This window comes from Carcharhinus amblyrhynchos, chromosome 1 (assembly GCF_965287045.1).
Source record: "Carcharhinus amblyrhynchos chromosome 1, sCarAmb.v2.hapA, whole genome shotgun sequence".
In the NCBI taxonomy this organism is placed as follows: Eukaryota; Metazoa; Chordata; class Chondrichthyes; order Carcharhiniformes; family Carcharhinidae; genus Carcharhinus; species Carcharhinus amblyrhynchos.
The window spans coordinates 148,040,005-148,055,866 of NC_137324.1; the positions used below are offsets into that span (position 1 = coordinate 148,040,005).

Here is a 15,862-nt window from a genome sequence, read left to right on the forward strand (position 1 = left end):
AAATGGGCTACTCCAGAATTTGTGTGTGCCACGTGTATGTCATTTTGGTACCAAAACAGCACTTATAATGCGATGTTGGAGGCACTATGGAACCCAGTTTTGTGGCCTCTGTTGAAGTACACTCTGCATTGTCCATCTGTTCATTTACATTCTTATCCACCTAAGGTCTTCTGGGAATATTTCTGTAACCACCACGAGTGGTATTTGCACCATCGACACTTTACAAAGGAGATGCTAACAAAACTTTGCTGTCCTTCTTAATTAGATGTACAGCCTCGAAGTAGGGGGAGGACGGTGGATTTGGTTGCCCTTCTGCAACTTGTTTAGTTATAAAACCAACAGAAGTAGAAACAGAAGGCCATTTAGCCTATCGCAACTACTCCATCATTCATTGAGATCATGACTGATCTGATCTAATCCTCAACTCTACTTTTCCACCTTATTTCAATAATCCTTGATTCCCTTACTAATTAAAAATCTGTCTATCTCAGCCTTGAACATACTTAATGAACCTTCCTCCACAGCTCTCTGAAGTAAAGAATTCCACAGATTCACTAGCCTCTAGGAGAAGAAATTCCTCCTCATCCCTATTTTAAATGGGTGACCACTTATTCTGAGATTATATCCTCTGGTCCTAGGCTCTCCCACAAGAGGAAACATCTTCTCAGCATCCATCCTGTCAAGCCTCCTGAGAATTCTATATGCTTCAATAAGGTTGCCTCATTCTTCTAAACTCCAATGGGTGCGGATCCAACCTACTTAACCTCCCCTCATAAAATAACCCCTCCATACATGGATCAACCTAGTGGACCTTCTTTGGACTGCCTGTAGTAAGGAGACCAAAACAGTTCACGATATTCCAGGTGTGGTCTAACGACTACCTTGTATAGTTTTAGCAAGACCCACCCTACTTTTATACTCCATTCCCTTTGAAATAAAGACCAACGTTCCATTTGCCTTTTCAATTACCTGCTGAACTTGCATGCTCACATCTTGGGATTTATGCACAAGGACCCTTAAATCCCCCTCTACTGCAGTTTTCTGCAGTCTTTCTCTATTTAAATAATATTCAACCCCTTTTTTTTCTACCAAAGCACATAACTGCACATTCTTCTACATTATATCCATCTGCCTTTTTTTTTTACCAACTCATTACCTGTCTATATCCTTCTGACTTTGTATCATCCTCACCACTTGCCTTCCCACCTATTTTCATTATCCACAATCTTGGCAAAAGTACTTTCACTTCCCTCGTCCATGTTGTTAATATTTATTGTAAATAATTGTGGCCCAGCACGGATCCCTGTGGCACTGTAATTACAGGTTGCCATCCTGAAAATGCACCTTGTATTTCTACTCCCTTCTATCAGTTAGCCAATCCTCTATCCATGTGAATATACTACACCCAATACCATGGGCTCTTATCTTGCTAAGTAACCTTTTGTGCAGTACCTTATCAAAAGATTTTTGGAAATCCAGGCATATTACATCTCCTGGTTTCCCTTTATTCTGCTCATTACAACCTCAGAATTCTAATAAATTTTGCTGGCATAATTTCCCCTTCATGAAACCATGTTGACTCTGCTTGACTATATTATGTATTTCTCAATGCTCTGCTATTACACCCTTTATATTGAGCTTTCACTGACAACAATCACACCCAGGCCCTATCCCCATAATCATATATATTATGTACTTGCCCTGCTAGTCTCCCTGATACTAAGGGGCAAGTTACCATGGCCAATCAACCTTAAAATTTAGTGATTTGGATTTGAACTTGTGACCACTGGATTATTAATCCACTAATATAAAGACAGCATTTTTATGCTGTAATTTTCAATGCTCCTCTTTTTGTGTCATAGTAAGTAGTCCCACAACATCAGGTTAAAGTCCAACAGGTTTATTTGGTATCACGAGCTTTCAGAGCCTTCTTCAGGTGAGGTCATCAGGTCAACCTGTTGGACTTGAACCTGGTGTTGTGAGACTACTTGCTGTGCCCACCCCAGTCATCTCCACATCATTTTTGTATCGTACTCTTGAAGAATTTAGGATATATGCTGCCTGGTCCCAGTGTTGTGTATAGGTGTAATTTCTTGTTTTGCTTTTACTACGTAATGCTTTGCCGACATCTTAATGTGATCAGATTGTTATTTTAGTTTGAACTTAAATATCTACTCTACAGTTTTAAATTGCAGCAACTGGGGGAACCTATGTAATTGTCTGAAGCCTTTGTATTACTCCTAGCTCACTTATCGTTTAACGATGGATCTGGTTTTCCAACGTTCTGGCATTTTATGTACCACTAGCTATGTTCTGCCTCTCCATTATTGTCTTCTATAAATGTGTATTTATACAACAATGTCTATCTCTTCTAGTATCTTAAAGATTTGCTTTCCCGCAGTAAGTCACTGGTTGATTGCCACCAGTGTATGAGAAAGACAATTTGCATTTGAAAGATCATGGAAATGTTGCTATTCAAATTATGGCAGTGTTGATTTCCAACAGTAATATGATTGTTCACACAGACATTTTGAATATTTATTTTCAGCTTCAGGTCCTGCTCCAATACCCGTTGAACGAAGGGTAATACCTACACCATGTCTGCCTCCAAGAAATCAGCTTTCAAAGTTAGGTTATGGTGAGCAAGTATTAACTTTGTCACTCAAGTTGAGTTGTTATTTGAGCAGGTCTTGCTGTGCTATTGAAACAACATGCAATAGAGATGTGACATAGTACTGGCAATGTTGCTGGACTAGTAATCCAGAGATGCAAACTAATGCCTTGAGGGCATGCGTTCAGATCCCATCACATTTGAATTTGATTAATTAAAAGTCTGGAATATAAAGCCAGATTCAGTACTGGTGATCATTAAGCTGTTGTTGATTATTGTAAAAACCTGTTTTGTTCACTAGGAAGTCTGCTCCTCTTACCCGGTCGGTCTGTATGTGACTCCAGATCTAATGTGCGCTCTGAAATGGCCTTGCAAGCCACTCAGTTGAAAGGAAATGAGGGATGGCAACAATTTCAGGCCTTGCCAGCAATGCCCTCACATGAAAATCCACCTGGTGAAACCTAAAATTGATATATCAGTTACTAATGAGGAGCATTTCATGTCGAGCAAAGCTGTAGAGCATGAAAAATGAAATATCAGTTCTGGAGGATCTCTTGCTAATATTCTTTTCACTTTAAAAGTTTTCTGCCCCCAAAATAAACTTGGAACCAGTCGGCCTCTAAGAAAAATGATTGTTTCATTTTAAAACAATATCTCTGATTTTTTTTGTGTTGATCTATTGAAACAACTGTTAATATCCTAATATATAGTACTACAGATAGTAGACCTGGCCTACGGTTTAGTCTACAGGTGTCAAGGTGGGTAGAATTTACATAAACACAAAGCAAATTGTCCTTTTTTTTTACCTGCTGTACTCCTATTAGCTGCTACTATTTAATAATTTTGGCAGAAATTTGGGCTATGGTCCACAATCTGGCATATAGTTGAGGCCAAATTGGAGAAGAAGTTTAAAATGTCAGAAGGTTTGTGATCTAAAATTGGGAGCATATGGGAATGCTAGGAAAATTATAAGGAGGGTTGCTGGAACATCACGCTTGAGAAAAAAATGATGAGAATTGTTTTGTTGGCAGACATCCTTTTATCTTTTGCTGTAAGCTATGGTTACAGCTGCTGAATATTTATGCACAGTCTAAAATTAATTCATCATTTGTTCTTTGAATGGAGGTGGGGCAAAGGACTTGTACATATCTCTTCATGAAATGTAAATATTGCTGGCATTTATTCTCATGATTCATCTTGAGAAGTTGATGGTGAACCATCACTTTGAATCGCTGCAGTTCATGTGATGAAAGCAATCTCAAATTGCTGCTGCTTAGGGAGTTTAGGCCTTGACCTATTGACAATTTAGGAATGAGTATATGTTTACAAATCAGAATGGTATGTGGCTTGGAGAGCAACTTTCAGGGCTGGTGTCCTAATTAGCTTGCTACCCAACCTACAAATTTTGATGATACCTGATGCATTCATTTGCTCTCTTTACCATCAATTACGCTCAAAAGCAGTGATTTAACAGTTCTTTGACATTCGTTGTTCAAGGCTGTCATTTAACTTTGCATCTGACTGACATCAATGTCATCAAATGCCTCAAACTGCAGCACTCAAAAGATTTGAACTTAGCAATATCACTTAAGCATTCAGAGATCGAAACTGATCAGTTTATTTTGCATATTTCTGAACATCCCCTACTCCCTGGAGAAATTGCTTCTTTCTCCAAACTCCCATTTCCCCCTCAAAATGCAGCAGTTATTTTTCCCCTCTCCCACTCCTCTCCTTCACCTCTCTCTCCCCAAGTGTCTGTTTTCTCTCGCCATTCTCCACCTCTCTCTTGCCCCATGCCCACAGTTTTTATGTGGATGCTCCAATAATGTTTCTGATTAATGGTGATGCCCCAGATAATTAATGGTGCGAAATTCAATAATAGTAATGCTGTTGAATGTCAAAGGGAGCTGGTTCGATTCTTTTGATGAGGATGGTTATTACTAACTTTTGTCTAATATTTCTTGCTCCTTACCAGCCCAAGTTTAAATGCTACTTAGATCTTACTGCATTGCAGATACAGATTACTTTCTTATCTGAGAACTTGTGAATGTAATTGAATACTTTGCATTCAGCTAACATCCCCATTTTAATCCTAAGGTTGAGAGAAGGTCATCAATAAAGCAGCTGAAAATGGTTGGGTCTAGAACTTGCCCTGAGGAACTCATGCAGTCTTAGAGCTGAGATGGCTGGGTTCCAACGATACAGCAAGGATTTAATCAGGGCCCCCATCATCTTTATTGTTTCCACTGCACTCTGACGTTTCTTGCTATCATGTGGATTGAATTGATTGAAGGCTGGCATCAGTTGTGGTGGGAACCTTGGCAGGAGGTTGACATGGATTAATCCCTTGGCACTTCTAGCTGAAGATGATTGAAAACCTTCCAGCATTGTAGTGTGCACTTAATTGCGGGGCTTTGCCATCAATAAGGATGGCGATGTTCATGGAGCGTCTTTCCCTCCTGTTCCTTAAATTGTCCACCACCATTCATTACTGGTTATGGTGAGGACACAGTAAAAAGTCTGACAACACCAGGTTTTAGTCCAACCTATTTATTTGATAATATACTCACAAGCTTTCGAGGGACACCCTCTTCGTCAAGTGAATGGAGAGTTCTGGCCAGAACTCTCCATTCACCTGACGAAGAGGGTGTCCCTCGAAAGCTTGTGAGTATATTATCAAATAAATAGGTTGGACTAAAACTTGGTGTTGTCAGACTTTTTACTGTGTTTACGCCAGTCCAACGCCGGCATACCCACATTATGGTGAGGACTGCAGAGCTTTTATTTGGTCCATTTGATAAGTTGCTTGTCTCTGTCTACTGCATGCTATTTCTGATTTATGGAATATAATTTCCTTAAACTTAATTCACTTTTTGATAATTGCTATGCAATATGGTGTCAGTTTTAATATTTGAATAATTTTTCTGCCATACTTATTAATCGAAGTAATCTTATGATATTTTAATGGTTTATTACATCTCTCCGTACAGGCACATAAATGTTGCTTACTTGTGTTTAAATTTGGATATATCTTAAGTATTTTTAAATATCTTCTTACAGAAGGAAGGAATTCATATTACAAAGCTGTTTCTATAGCCTGCAGAGATGTTTTCAACAAGCTGACTGCGAACCTACCTGAGCACCAGAATTGTAGCAGTTCTTTGGCTGCTTTTGTAATTGAAAGACGTAAGTAGAATGTAATTAAGTTTGCAACTCAAAGGCCCAGAAATTTGAGTGCACCAAAACCAGATGGGCAGGGGTGCCATGATATTTGTGCTGACTATTGATTATAATCATTCAAGTGTGAAACCATTGCCACCTGTGATAGTCAGTCGGTGGATATCCTTATCAGAAAATGTTGATGTTTTTGCATTCAAGTGTATTCAAATCTCATTTGGTGTCAAATGCTCTAATTTGGAAAGTGTTTCATGCAGTCAACAACGTTTCGTCATTTTGACATCAAATGCGATCAAAGACATTGATTATGCTCAGCAATCTGCTTTGAAAAGTAGATGGACGTTAATTACTTAAATAACTTCTGAATTAATTCACTTTTTTTCACTTTGTCCGGAAGTTCTATCCACAATACAGAACAATACAATTGTTCATTCATATTATTCATTCATTAATTGCTATCCCAGGAAAAAAACATGCAACGTATGAACGATTAGCCTGAATCTCAGAATGCCTACCCCTCAGCATTCTGTGGACCCTAGCCTGGCAACCTGAGCTCACCAGTGGGTGGGTAATGAGAAAGGGAGGAAAGAGGATGGGGGAAGAAAGCTGGGGGGATGGTGGTGGTGGGTGAATAAAGTTGCTCTGGGTAGGGGCGAATCCTGTTGCAATCTTTACAGGGGGTGGGATGGGGCATTTGGGGTGGAGGGACATAAAAAGATTGCTCTGGGGATGGTGCAGGGAGAGAAAACTGCAAGGGACTGATGGGAGGACAGAAGTGTGCTGCACCAATTTGTGGTTTTGATTAAAAATACTAGTTTATCAAAACGTAGTTAAATCAGTTTGCTTTTTCTGAAGTTTGCTCAACTTTTGGATGCTTGAAGCAAAAGAAGTTCAGAAATATAGATAAAAGGATAGAAACATGGAGTTCAGTTCCCCACAGACCAGACAAGGCTCAATTTCTCTTTTACAGGTTTATTTGAACATATGCAGAGGAGACCACATCAGACAAGCTAATGTATGAACTCTCATCAGTTACAGTTTATCACTATTATACATTTTCATCCTTTACAATTATTAGCACATAACGATCACAAATTAACATGATTTGCTACTTTAGTACCTAATCAAGGTTCATACATATATACATTGATTATACAACAAAGACACATTTGCTGTAGCTACAACCTTCAACACCAAGTTACAATGGACAAAGCAACGTCTTGTAGCTTACCATAAAACTCACCCTGCTCAGTTCCTACGTGGTCCAGCAGTTGCATCTTGAATCCTTTTAATACAATTTTGATTAGGTTGTTATTAACCCTTTTCCCTTTCACATGCGTCAGCAGTATTACAAGATAGTAGTCTGTACAATAACAAGAACTCAAGTGTTTGTGGTTACCAGCTATCCACCCTCCCCTATTTTGAGCATGTTAGTCACAAAAACAGAAAATGACTCAAAACATTAGTGCTGCTCTCTCTCCACACCTACTAAAGTTTATTTATTTATTAGTCACAAGTAGACATACGTTACATACTAATCAAGTTACTGTGAAAATCCCCTATTCGCCACACTCTGGCACCTGTTTGGGTACACTGAGGCAGAATTTAGCATGCCAGTGCACCTAACCTACATCTTTGGACTGTGGGAGGAAACCCACGCAGACTTAGGGAGAATGTGCAAACTCCACACACACAGTGACCCAAGCTGGGAATCAAACCCAGGTCTGTGATGCTGCGTGGCAGCAATGCTAATCACTGCCACCATGCTGAGATTGTCCAGCATTTTCTGTTTTTGTTTTAAATTCTGGCATCCACAGTAATATGCCTTTATTTGAACGTTTTAGTATTGCTAGGAGTAAATCCATCTGAATTTCTCCTTTCAATGGAGAACTAACTTTGTTTTTGGTGTCACAAAGTTCAATGTAAGTGATCTGTTAACCACAAATGTTTAGGTGTTGCGGTTTGGGGCAATTGATGAAAATGATGTTGTTTGTACCAAGTGTTAAATTATAGATAAATGATTGCTTTTGAGCTCAATTGATGTCAGATGATGGCTAAAAGATTGCTTCTGAGCGTAATTGATATCAAATGACTGCAATTGAGCAATGTTGAAAGCAAATGATGTCAACATTTTTCAGTGGAGTTTGGATATCTCCACTGCTATTTGAAGACATTGTGTGCTTTTTAAAGGAAAGGTGGAATTTGGTCCCTGCAGAAAACAAAAAAGTACTGAGCAAAGGAATTGCTGCTAGACCAGCAACGTTTCCCCTAGATTCATAATTCTGCTTTGGATGCCTCAGTGTAGGCATTGGTAAAAAAGGCAATCTTATCCCACAAAGAAGTCTTTGCGGCATTAACTCTGACAACAGAGAGAAGGGGTAACAAAGAATGTGAATTCCAAAAGTTTAGTTCCCATACTATAAAAGGTTAAACAACCTGACTAACGTGCAAAAAGGACATTGAACATGATGTTGAACATGAACCAAATGGAGAGCTTTGTTTGTCAACAGCACAGCCAGACCATGTCTCTTCTGCCAACTGTTTTTTGTTCAGTAAGAAGTCTCACAACACCAGGTTAAAGTCCAACAGATTTACTTGGTAGCACGAGCCACTAGCTTTCGGAGCGCTGCTCCTTCATCAGGTAAGACTTATCTGGTTTTGACTTGCCTGATGAAGGAGCAGCGCTCAAAGCTAGTGGCTTGTGCTACTAAATAAACCTGTTGGGCTTTAACCTAGTGTTGTGAGACTTCTTACTGTGTTTACCCCAGTCCAACATTGCTGTCTCCATATCATAACTGTTTTGTTGCCATTAAAGCACAGCCTGCTGCCATCTTTGCATTAGGACTGGTATTGACAAAGGCTTCCATAGCTTAACCTTACTCCTGTATTTCCTTATACAGTGGCATAGAAGTATTAAAATTTGATACCTCAGGAGTGGCTAATGCAGGTGCTTCTCCCATAGAGTTAAGGGTGATAGCAAGCTTGTTCTCTTGCCACAAACAGCATTCCTTAGCCACCAATCTCAACCCTGCCTAACCACTATCTGTCTGATTCAAGCTGTTCTCAATTTTGGCACTATTTTTGGCCCTGAATTGTACTTCTAATTCTATATTCTTTTCATTACAAAGACCTCTGACTTCCACCTTTGTAATATGAATGACATGAGTAAGTTTCCAAAATGCGTTTGATAAAGTGCCTCACAAAAGGTTGCTGCAGTAAATTAGGGTACACGGAGTTGGGGGTAAAGTGTTAACGTGGATTGAGGATTGGCTATCTAACAGGAAGCAGAGAGTTGGAATGAATGGGTGCTTTTCTGTTTGGCAGTTGGTGACTAGTGGTGTGCTGCAGGGATCGGTGCTGGGGCCTCAACTGTTTACCATATACGTAAATGATCTGGAAGAGGGGACTGAGGGTAGGGTAACAAAGTTTGCTGATGATGCGAATTGCGTGGAGGATGCAGAAAGTCTGCAGAGAGATTTGGATAGGCTGAGTGAGTGGGCGAGGATCTGGCAGATGGAGTATAATGCTGGCAAATGTGAGGTTATCCACTTTGGAAGAAATAATAGTAGGATGGATTATTATTTAAATGGTGAAAAATTACAACATGCTACTGTGCAGAGGGACCTGGGGGTCCTTGTGCATGAATCACAAAAACGCAGTCTGCAGGTGCAGCAGGTGATCAAGAAGGTGAATGGAATGTTGGCCTTTATCGTGAGGGGGATAGAATATAAAAGCAGGGAGGTCTTGCTGCAACTGTACAAGGCAGCAACTAGAGTACTGTGTGCGATTTTGGTCCCCTTATTTGTGAAAGGATATATTGGCCTTGGAGGGAGTACAGAGAAGGTTCACCAGGTTGATACCAGAGATGAAGGCGTTAGTTTATGAGGAGAGATTGAGTAGATTGGGCCTGTACTCGTTGAGTTTAGAAGACTGAGGGATGATCTTATAGAGACATATAAGATAATGAAAGGGCTAGATAGGATAGAGGTAGAGAGATTCACTTAGAAAGGAAACCAGAACTAGAGGGCACAGCCTCAAAATAAGGGGGGGGGGGTCAGTTTAGAACAGAGTTAAGGAGGAACTTCTTCTCTGAGGGTGGTGAATCTCTGAAATTCTCTGCCCATTGAAGTGATGGAGGCTACCTCGTTGAATATATTTAACTCATGGGTAGATTGATTTCTGATCGATAGGGGAATTAAGGGTTATGGGGAGCAGGCAGGTAAGTGGAACTGATCCACTTCAGATCAGCCATGATCTTATTGAATGGCGGGGCAGGCTCCAGGGGCTAGATAGCCTACTCCTGCTCCTATTTCTTATGTTCTTATGTGCCTTCAAGGTGTTTCGCAAGAGTGCTATCAAACAAAACTTAATACTGAGCCATTTAGCAAGAAGGGAGAAAAGGGGTAGGTTTTGCGAAACATCATAAGGAAAGAGAGGCAGGTAAATTAATAGAGGAAATTCCAGAACTTAGGGTCTTGGCAGCTGAAGGTACAGTGCCAATGGCGAAGCAGGTAAAATTTCAGATGCTCAAGAAGCCAGAACTGGAGGAGCACAAAAGATGCCTTTAAATTGCTGAATGGTCCTTCAGTTGATTAGAACTACTTGTTCCTAATTGAATTCTGCATGTGATATGTTTCATATGCCAAGACTAATGGGTCCTGCAAGAGGCACAAGATCATAAGTTAAATAATATTTACAGCTTTTTAGTAAAATTTTGGGCACTTCTGATGCCAGTACAGTTGCATACATGAATCTGCAGGTAACACGCTTCCAGTTCATAACGAACAAGCATTACCCATTTGAGGCTTGGGAGGATGTTTAATGCTACATGATCAAATTTTTTGGCTAAAATATAATGTGATCATTATTTACCATGTTGTTTCGAGGATATGACAATCCGATTGTGCTAAAACTCTTGCAAGCTAATAAACTACAATTTTTTAGTAGCACCTTGTTTAAGGGGTTAAATATGGGTTCGGCTTTGATAGCCTAATCACAAGCTACACATATTATAATTGTGGATTACAGTTGAGAAAGATGTTCAGATAACAAGGAAATGCAAAGGTGTAACATGAAAAACAAAAGTAATGACTGAGTTTCAGGTATTTGAAGTGCTGTGTCAAAGTCTGAGCAAGAGTGGAACAAGATTAAGAACTGTTTGGAGGATAGGGAGTTTATAGTGCAAAAGGTTGTAAAGGGTACAGTAACTGGTGATTAGTCTTCTAAGAGTTGTGGTTGCAATATAAAGACATTGGTTGACAAATACAGGGATCAACAGGGGAACATGTTGGAAATAACTGTGATGTGGTTTAAAGTGTTACAAGCATTGAGAAACATAGAAAAACTACAGCACAGTACAGGCCCTTCGGCCCACAGAGTTGTGCCAAACATGTCCCTACCTTAGAGATTAAGGCTTACCTATAACCGTCTATCTTACTAAGTTCCGTGTACTTATCTAAAAGTCTCTAGAAGGACCCGATCGAATCTGCCTCCACCACTGTTGCCGGCAGCCCATTCACGCACCCACCACTCTGAGTGGAAAACTTACGCCTGACGTCTCCTCTGTACCTGCTCCCCAGCACCTTAAACCTGTGTCCTCTTGTGGCAACCATTTCAGCCCTGGGAAAAAGCCTCTGACTATCCACTCGATCAATACCCCTCAACATCTTTTACACTTCTGTCAAGTCACCCCTCATCCTTTGTCTCTCCAAGGAGAAAAGGCTGAGCTCCCTCAACCTATTCTCATAAGGCACGCTCCCCAATCCAGGCAACACCCTTGTAAATCTCCTCTGCACCCTTTCTATGGCTTCCACGTCATCCTTCCTCTAATGAGGCGACCAGAACTGAGCACAGTACTCCAAGTGGGGTCTGATCAGAGTCCTATATAGCTGCAACATTATGTCGCGACTCCTAAACTCAATTCCTCAATTGATGAAGGCCAGTACACCTTGCGCTGCCTTAACCACAGCTTCAACCTGCACAGCTGCTTTAAGCGTCCTATGAACTTGGACTCCAAGATCCTTCTGATCTTCCATGCTGTCCTACCATTAATATTAATTCTGCCATCCTATTTGACCTGCCCAAATGAACCACTTCAGACTTATCTGGGTTGAACTCCATCTGCCACTTTTCCGCCCAGTCTTGCATCCTATCAATGTCTCGCTGCAACTTCTGACATCCCTCCACACTATACACAATACCCCCAACCTTGTGTCATCAGCGAACTTACCAACCCATTCCTCCACTTCCTCATCCAGGTCATTTATAAAAATCACAGAGTAAGGGTACCAGAACAGATCCCTGGGGCACTCCACTGGTGACCGACCTCCATGCAGAAATGACCCATCTGTAATCACTGTTTGCCTTCTGTGGGCAAGCCAGTTCTGGATCCACAAAGCAATGTCTGCTTGGATCCCATGCCACCTCACTTTCTCAATAAGCCTTGCATGGGGTACCTTATCAAATGCCTTGCTGAAGTCCATATATACTACATCTACTGCTCTTCCTTCATCAATGTGTTCAGTCACATCTTCAAAAAAATTCAGTCAGGCTCGTAAGGCATGATCTGCCATTGACAAAACCGTGCTGACTATTCTTAATCTTATTATACCTCTCCAAACATTCATAAATCTTGCCTCTCAGGATCTTCTCCACCAACTTACCAAACACTGAGATTAGACTCACTGGTATATAATTTCCAGGGCTATCTCTACTCCCTTTCCTGAGTAAAGGAACAGCATCCGCAATCCTCTGGAACCCCTCCCATCTCCATTGATGCTGAGCCCCTGGCAATGATCTTTGCATCAATCTCCTCCCTCCCCTCCCACAGTAACCTGGGATACATCCCATCCAGTTCCGGCGACTTACATAACTTGATGCTTTTCAAAAGCTCCAACACACCCTGTTTCTTTAATGTCTACGTGCTCAAGCTTTTCAGTCCGCTGCGAGCCTGCACTACAACTATCAAGCTCCTTTTCCATAAGAAGTAAAGTATTCATTGAGTACCTCTGCAATTTCTTCCAGTTCCATACAAACTCTCCCACTGTCCCACTTGATAGGTCCTATTCTTTCATGTCTTATCCTCTTGCTCTTCACATACTTGTAGAATGCCTTGGTTTTCCTTAATCTTGTCCGCCAAGGTCTTCTCATGACCCCTTCTGACTCTCCTAATTTCCTTCTTAAGAACCTTCTTATTAGCCGTATACTCTTCTAGATCTGTAATGTTACCTAGCTCTCTGAACCTTTTGTAAGCTTTTCTTCTTGACTAGAATTATTACAGTCTTTGTACACCATGGTTCCTGTAACTTACCATAACTTCCCTGTCTCAGTGGAACGTTGCTGTGCAGAACTTCAGACAAATATTCCCTGAAAATTTGCCACATTTCTTCTGTACACTTCCTTAAGAAAACCTCTCCCCAATTTAAGCCTCCAATTTCCTGCCTGATAGCCTCATAATTCTCCTTACTCCAATTAAACACTTATCTAACTTGTCTGATCCTATTTCTCTCCAATGCTATTGTAAAGGAGAGAGAATTATGATCACTATCTCCAAAATGCTCTCCCATTGAGATCTGACACCTGACCAGGTTCATTTCCCAATACCAAATCAAGTACAGCCTCTCCTCTTGTAGGCTTATCCACATAGTGTGTCAAGAAACCCTCCTGAACATACTTAACAAACTCCTCCCCATCTAAACCTCTTACCCTAGGCATATCCCAATCAATATTTGGGAAATTAAAATTTCCCATCATGACCACTGTTATTAATACACCTTTCTAGGATCTGCTTCCCAATCTGCTCCTCAACATTCCTGTTACTATTGGGTGGCCTATAGAAAACACCCAGTAAAGTTATTGACCTCTTCCTGTTCCTATTCTCCATCCACAGAGACTCCGTAGACAATCCCTCCATGGCATCCATCTTTTCTGCAGCCGTGATACTATCTCTGATCAACAGTGCCACTCCCTCACCTCCCTCCCTTTCCCTTCTGAAACATCTGAAACCCGTCAGTTGAAGTAACCAGTCTTGTCCCTGAGTCATCCAAGTCTCTGTAATGGCCACCACATCACGTTTGCAAGTAGTGATCCACCCTCTAAGCTCATCCACTTTGTTCACAACACTTCTTGCTTTAAAGTAGACACATCACAAACCTTCTGTCTGAGCAGTCCCCTTCTCTATCACCTGCCTATCCTTCCTCTCACGCTGTTGACAAGCTTTCTCTATTTGTGAGCTAACCTCCTCTCTCCCAGTCACTTCAATTTGATTCCCACCTCCCAACCTTTCTAGTTTAAACTCTCCCCAGAGGTAGCCTTAGCAAACCTCATCGCCACGGTATTGGCCTCCCTGGGGTTCAAGTGCAACCCGTCCTTTTTGTACAGGTCACACCTGCCCCAAAAGAGGTCCCAATGATCCAGAAACTTGAATCCTTGCCCCCTGCTCCAATCTCTCAGCTACGCATTTATCCTCCACCTCATTCCATTCCTACTCTCTCTGTCTTGTGAACAGGCAGCAATCCAGCGATTACTACCTTTGCGGTCCTTCTTCTCAATTCCCTTCCTAACTCCCTATATTCTCCTCTCAGGACCTCTTCCCTTTTCCTACCTATGTCATTGGTACCAATACGTACCATGACCTCTGACTCTTCTCCCTTGCACTTCAGGATACCTTGGACACGATCAGAAACATCCCGGATCCTGGCACTAGGGAGGCAAACTACCATCTGAGTTTCTTGACTGTGTCCGCAGAATCACCTGTCCGCCCCCCTCACTATAGAGTCCCCAATCACTACTGCCTTCTTCCTCCTTTCTCTACCCTTTTGAGCCACAGAGCCAGACTCTGTGCCAGAGGCATGGCCACTGTTGCTTCCCCCAGGTAGGCTGTCCCCCTCAACAGTACTTAAAAAGGAGTAAGGGGCACAGCCATGGGGACACTGTCTAGTACCTGACCTTTCCCCTTCCTAACCGTGACCCACTTGTCTGCCTCCCATGGCCTTGGTGTGACCATCTGCCTGTACCTCCTCTCTATCACCTCCTCACTCTCCCTGACCAGACGAAGGTCAATGAGCTGCAGCTGCAGTTCCCTAATGCAGTCCCTTAGGAGCCACAACTCAACGCACGGCGCAGATAATGGACAAGCGGGAGGCTAGGAGACTCCAGGACCTCCCAAATCTGACACTGAGAACAACAAACTGGCCTCACACTCATAATTCCTTCCCCCCCACCCCCTTCTTCAAAGAACACAGGAAAAAAACTAAACCTACCCTGCCTCGCCTGTTTTGGCCTGGTGTGTGGAGGAGGTCATACAGGGGTAGATCTCAAAGGGGTCATGCTGGGGGTCAGCCAGAGGACCTATCGGGGGTGACCAGTATCAGAGTGGGGGAGAACATGCTGTCGATTTGGGGGAATAGTTCTGATGTCTGGGTGTGGGTCTCCCAATGCACTGTGACATTGTTGAACCACAAGCACCACCATCTACTTCTCCCCGCCTCCCCGCCCCCCCCCCAACCCAGAATCCCATTTAAGCCCGTTGAGCTAAAGCTCTTCAGCCTTCACTCTGCTGCCCCGCTAGCGACGCTACCTGCTGGATAGTGTGGCCTGCTTTTTAAACCTCATGTGCGCTATTGGCTGACTTCAGGCATCTGCGCAGTCTTTAAAAAAAACTCCGCAAAAAAGGTTAAAAAAAAACAATACATCTCTTACCCTCAGCACTCCTGCCACAAGTCACTCCCTCCCTGCCTTGCTCAGTTTGAACAATGAGCCTGATACTCCCTCACCCCTTTAGGTTTGAGGAATAAGCGAAAAGGAAAAAAAGAAGAAAGCTTACCTGCCCTCGCTCCAAGTCTTTTTTTACGTTAGAGGAGGGGGGAGGTTGGGAGACTCGAAGTGTAGAATCCCAGGTTTCCCCCCCCCATTCAAATTTATTAGGGGAAAAAAAACCTTCCCAGGTCTCACTGGGGCCTACTTGAGAAGTGAATTTGGCCACGAGATAAGTGTAAATTAATGTTTAATTGGAGAAAATTGCGAGTCAAAGTATAAGAATAAACAGATGGCTAGCTAGTCAAGGAGCTTATGCAG

At 42.0% G+C, this 15,862-nt stretch overlaps 1 protein-coding gene across 1 annotated transcript in view; it reads left to right on the forward strand.

Moving 5' to 3' along the window:
• The window catches only part of adad1 (adenosine deaminase domain containing 1 (testis-specific)), a 71,615-nt gene that overhangs the window by 23,563 nt on the left and 32,190 nt on the right, over positions 1–15,862 (forward strand). Inside the window, exons 5-6 of the mRNA XM_080186865.1 lie at positions 2,549–2,638; positions 5,672–5,797. Of these exons, the coding sequence (XP_080042991.1) occupies positions 2,549–2,638; positions 5,672–5,797 (216 nt within the window). The remainder of the gene's footprint in view (positions 1–2,548; positions 2,639–5,671; positions 5,798–15,862) is intronic.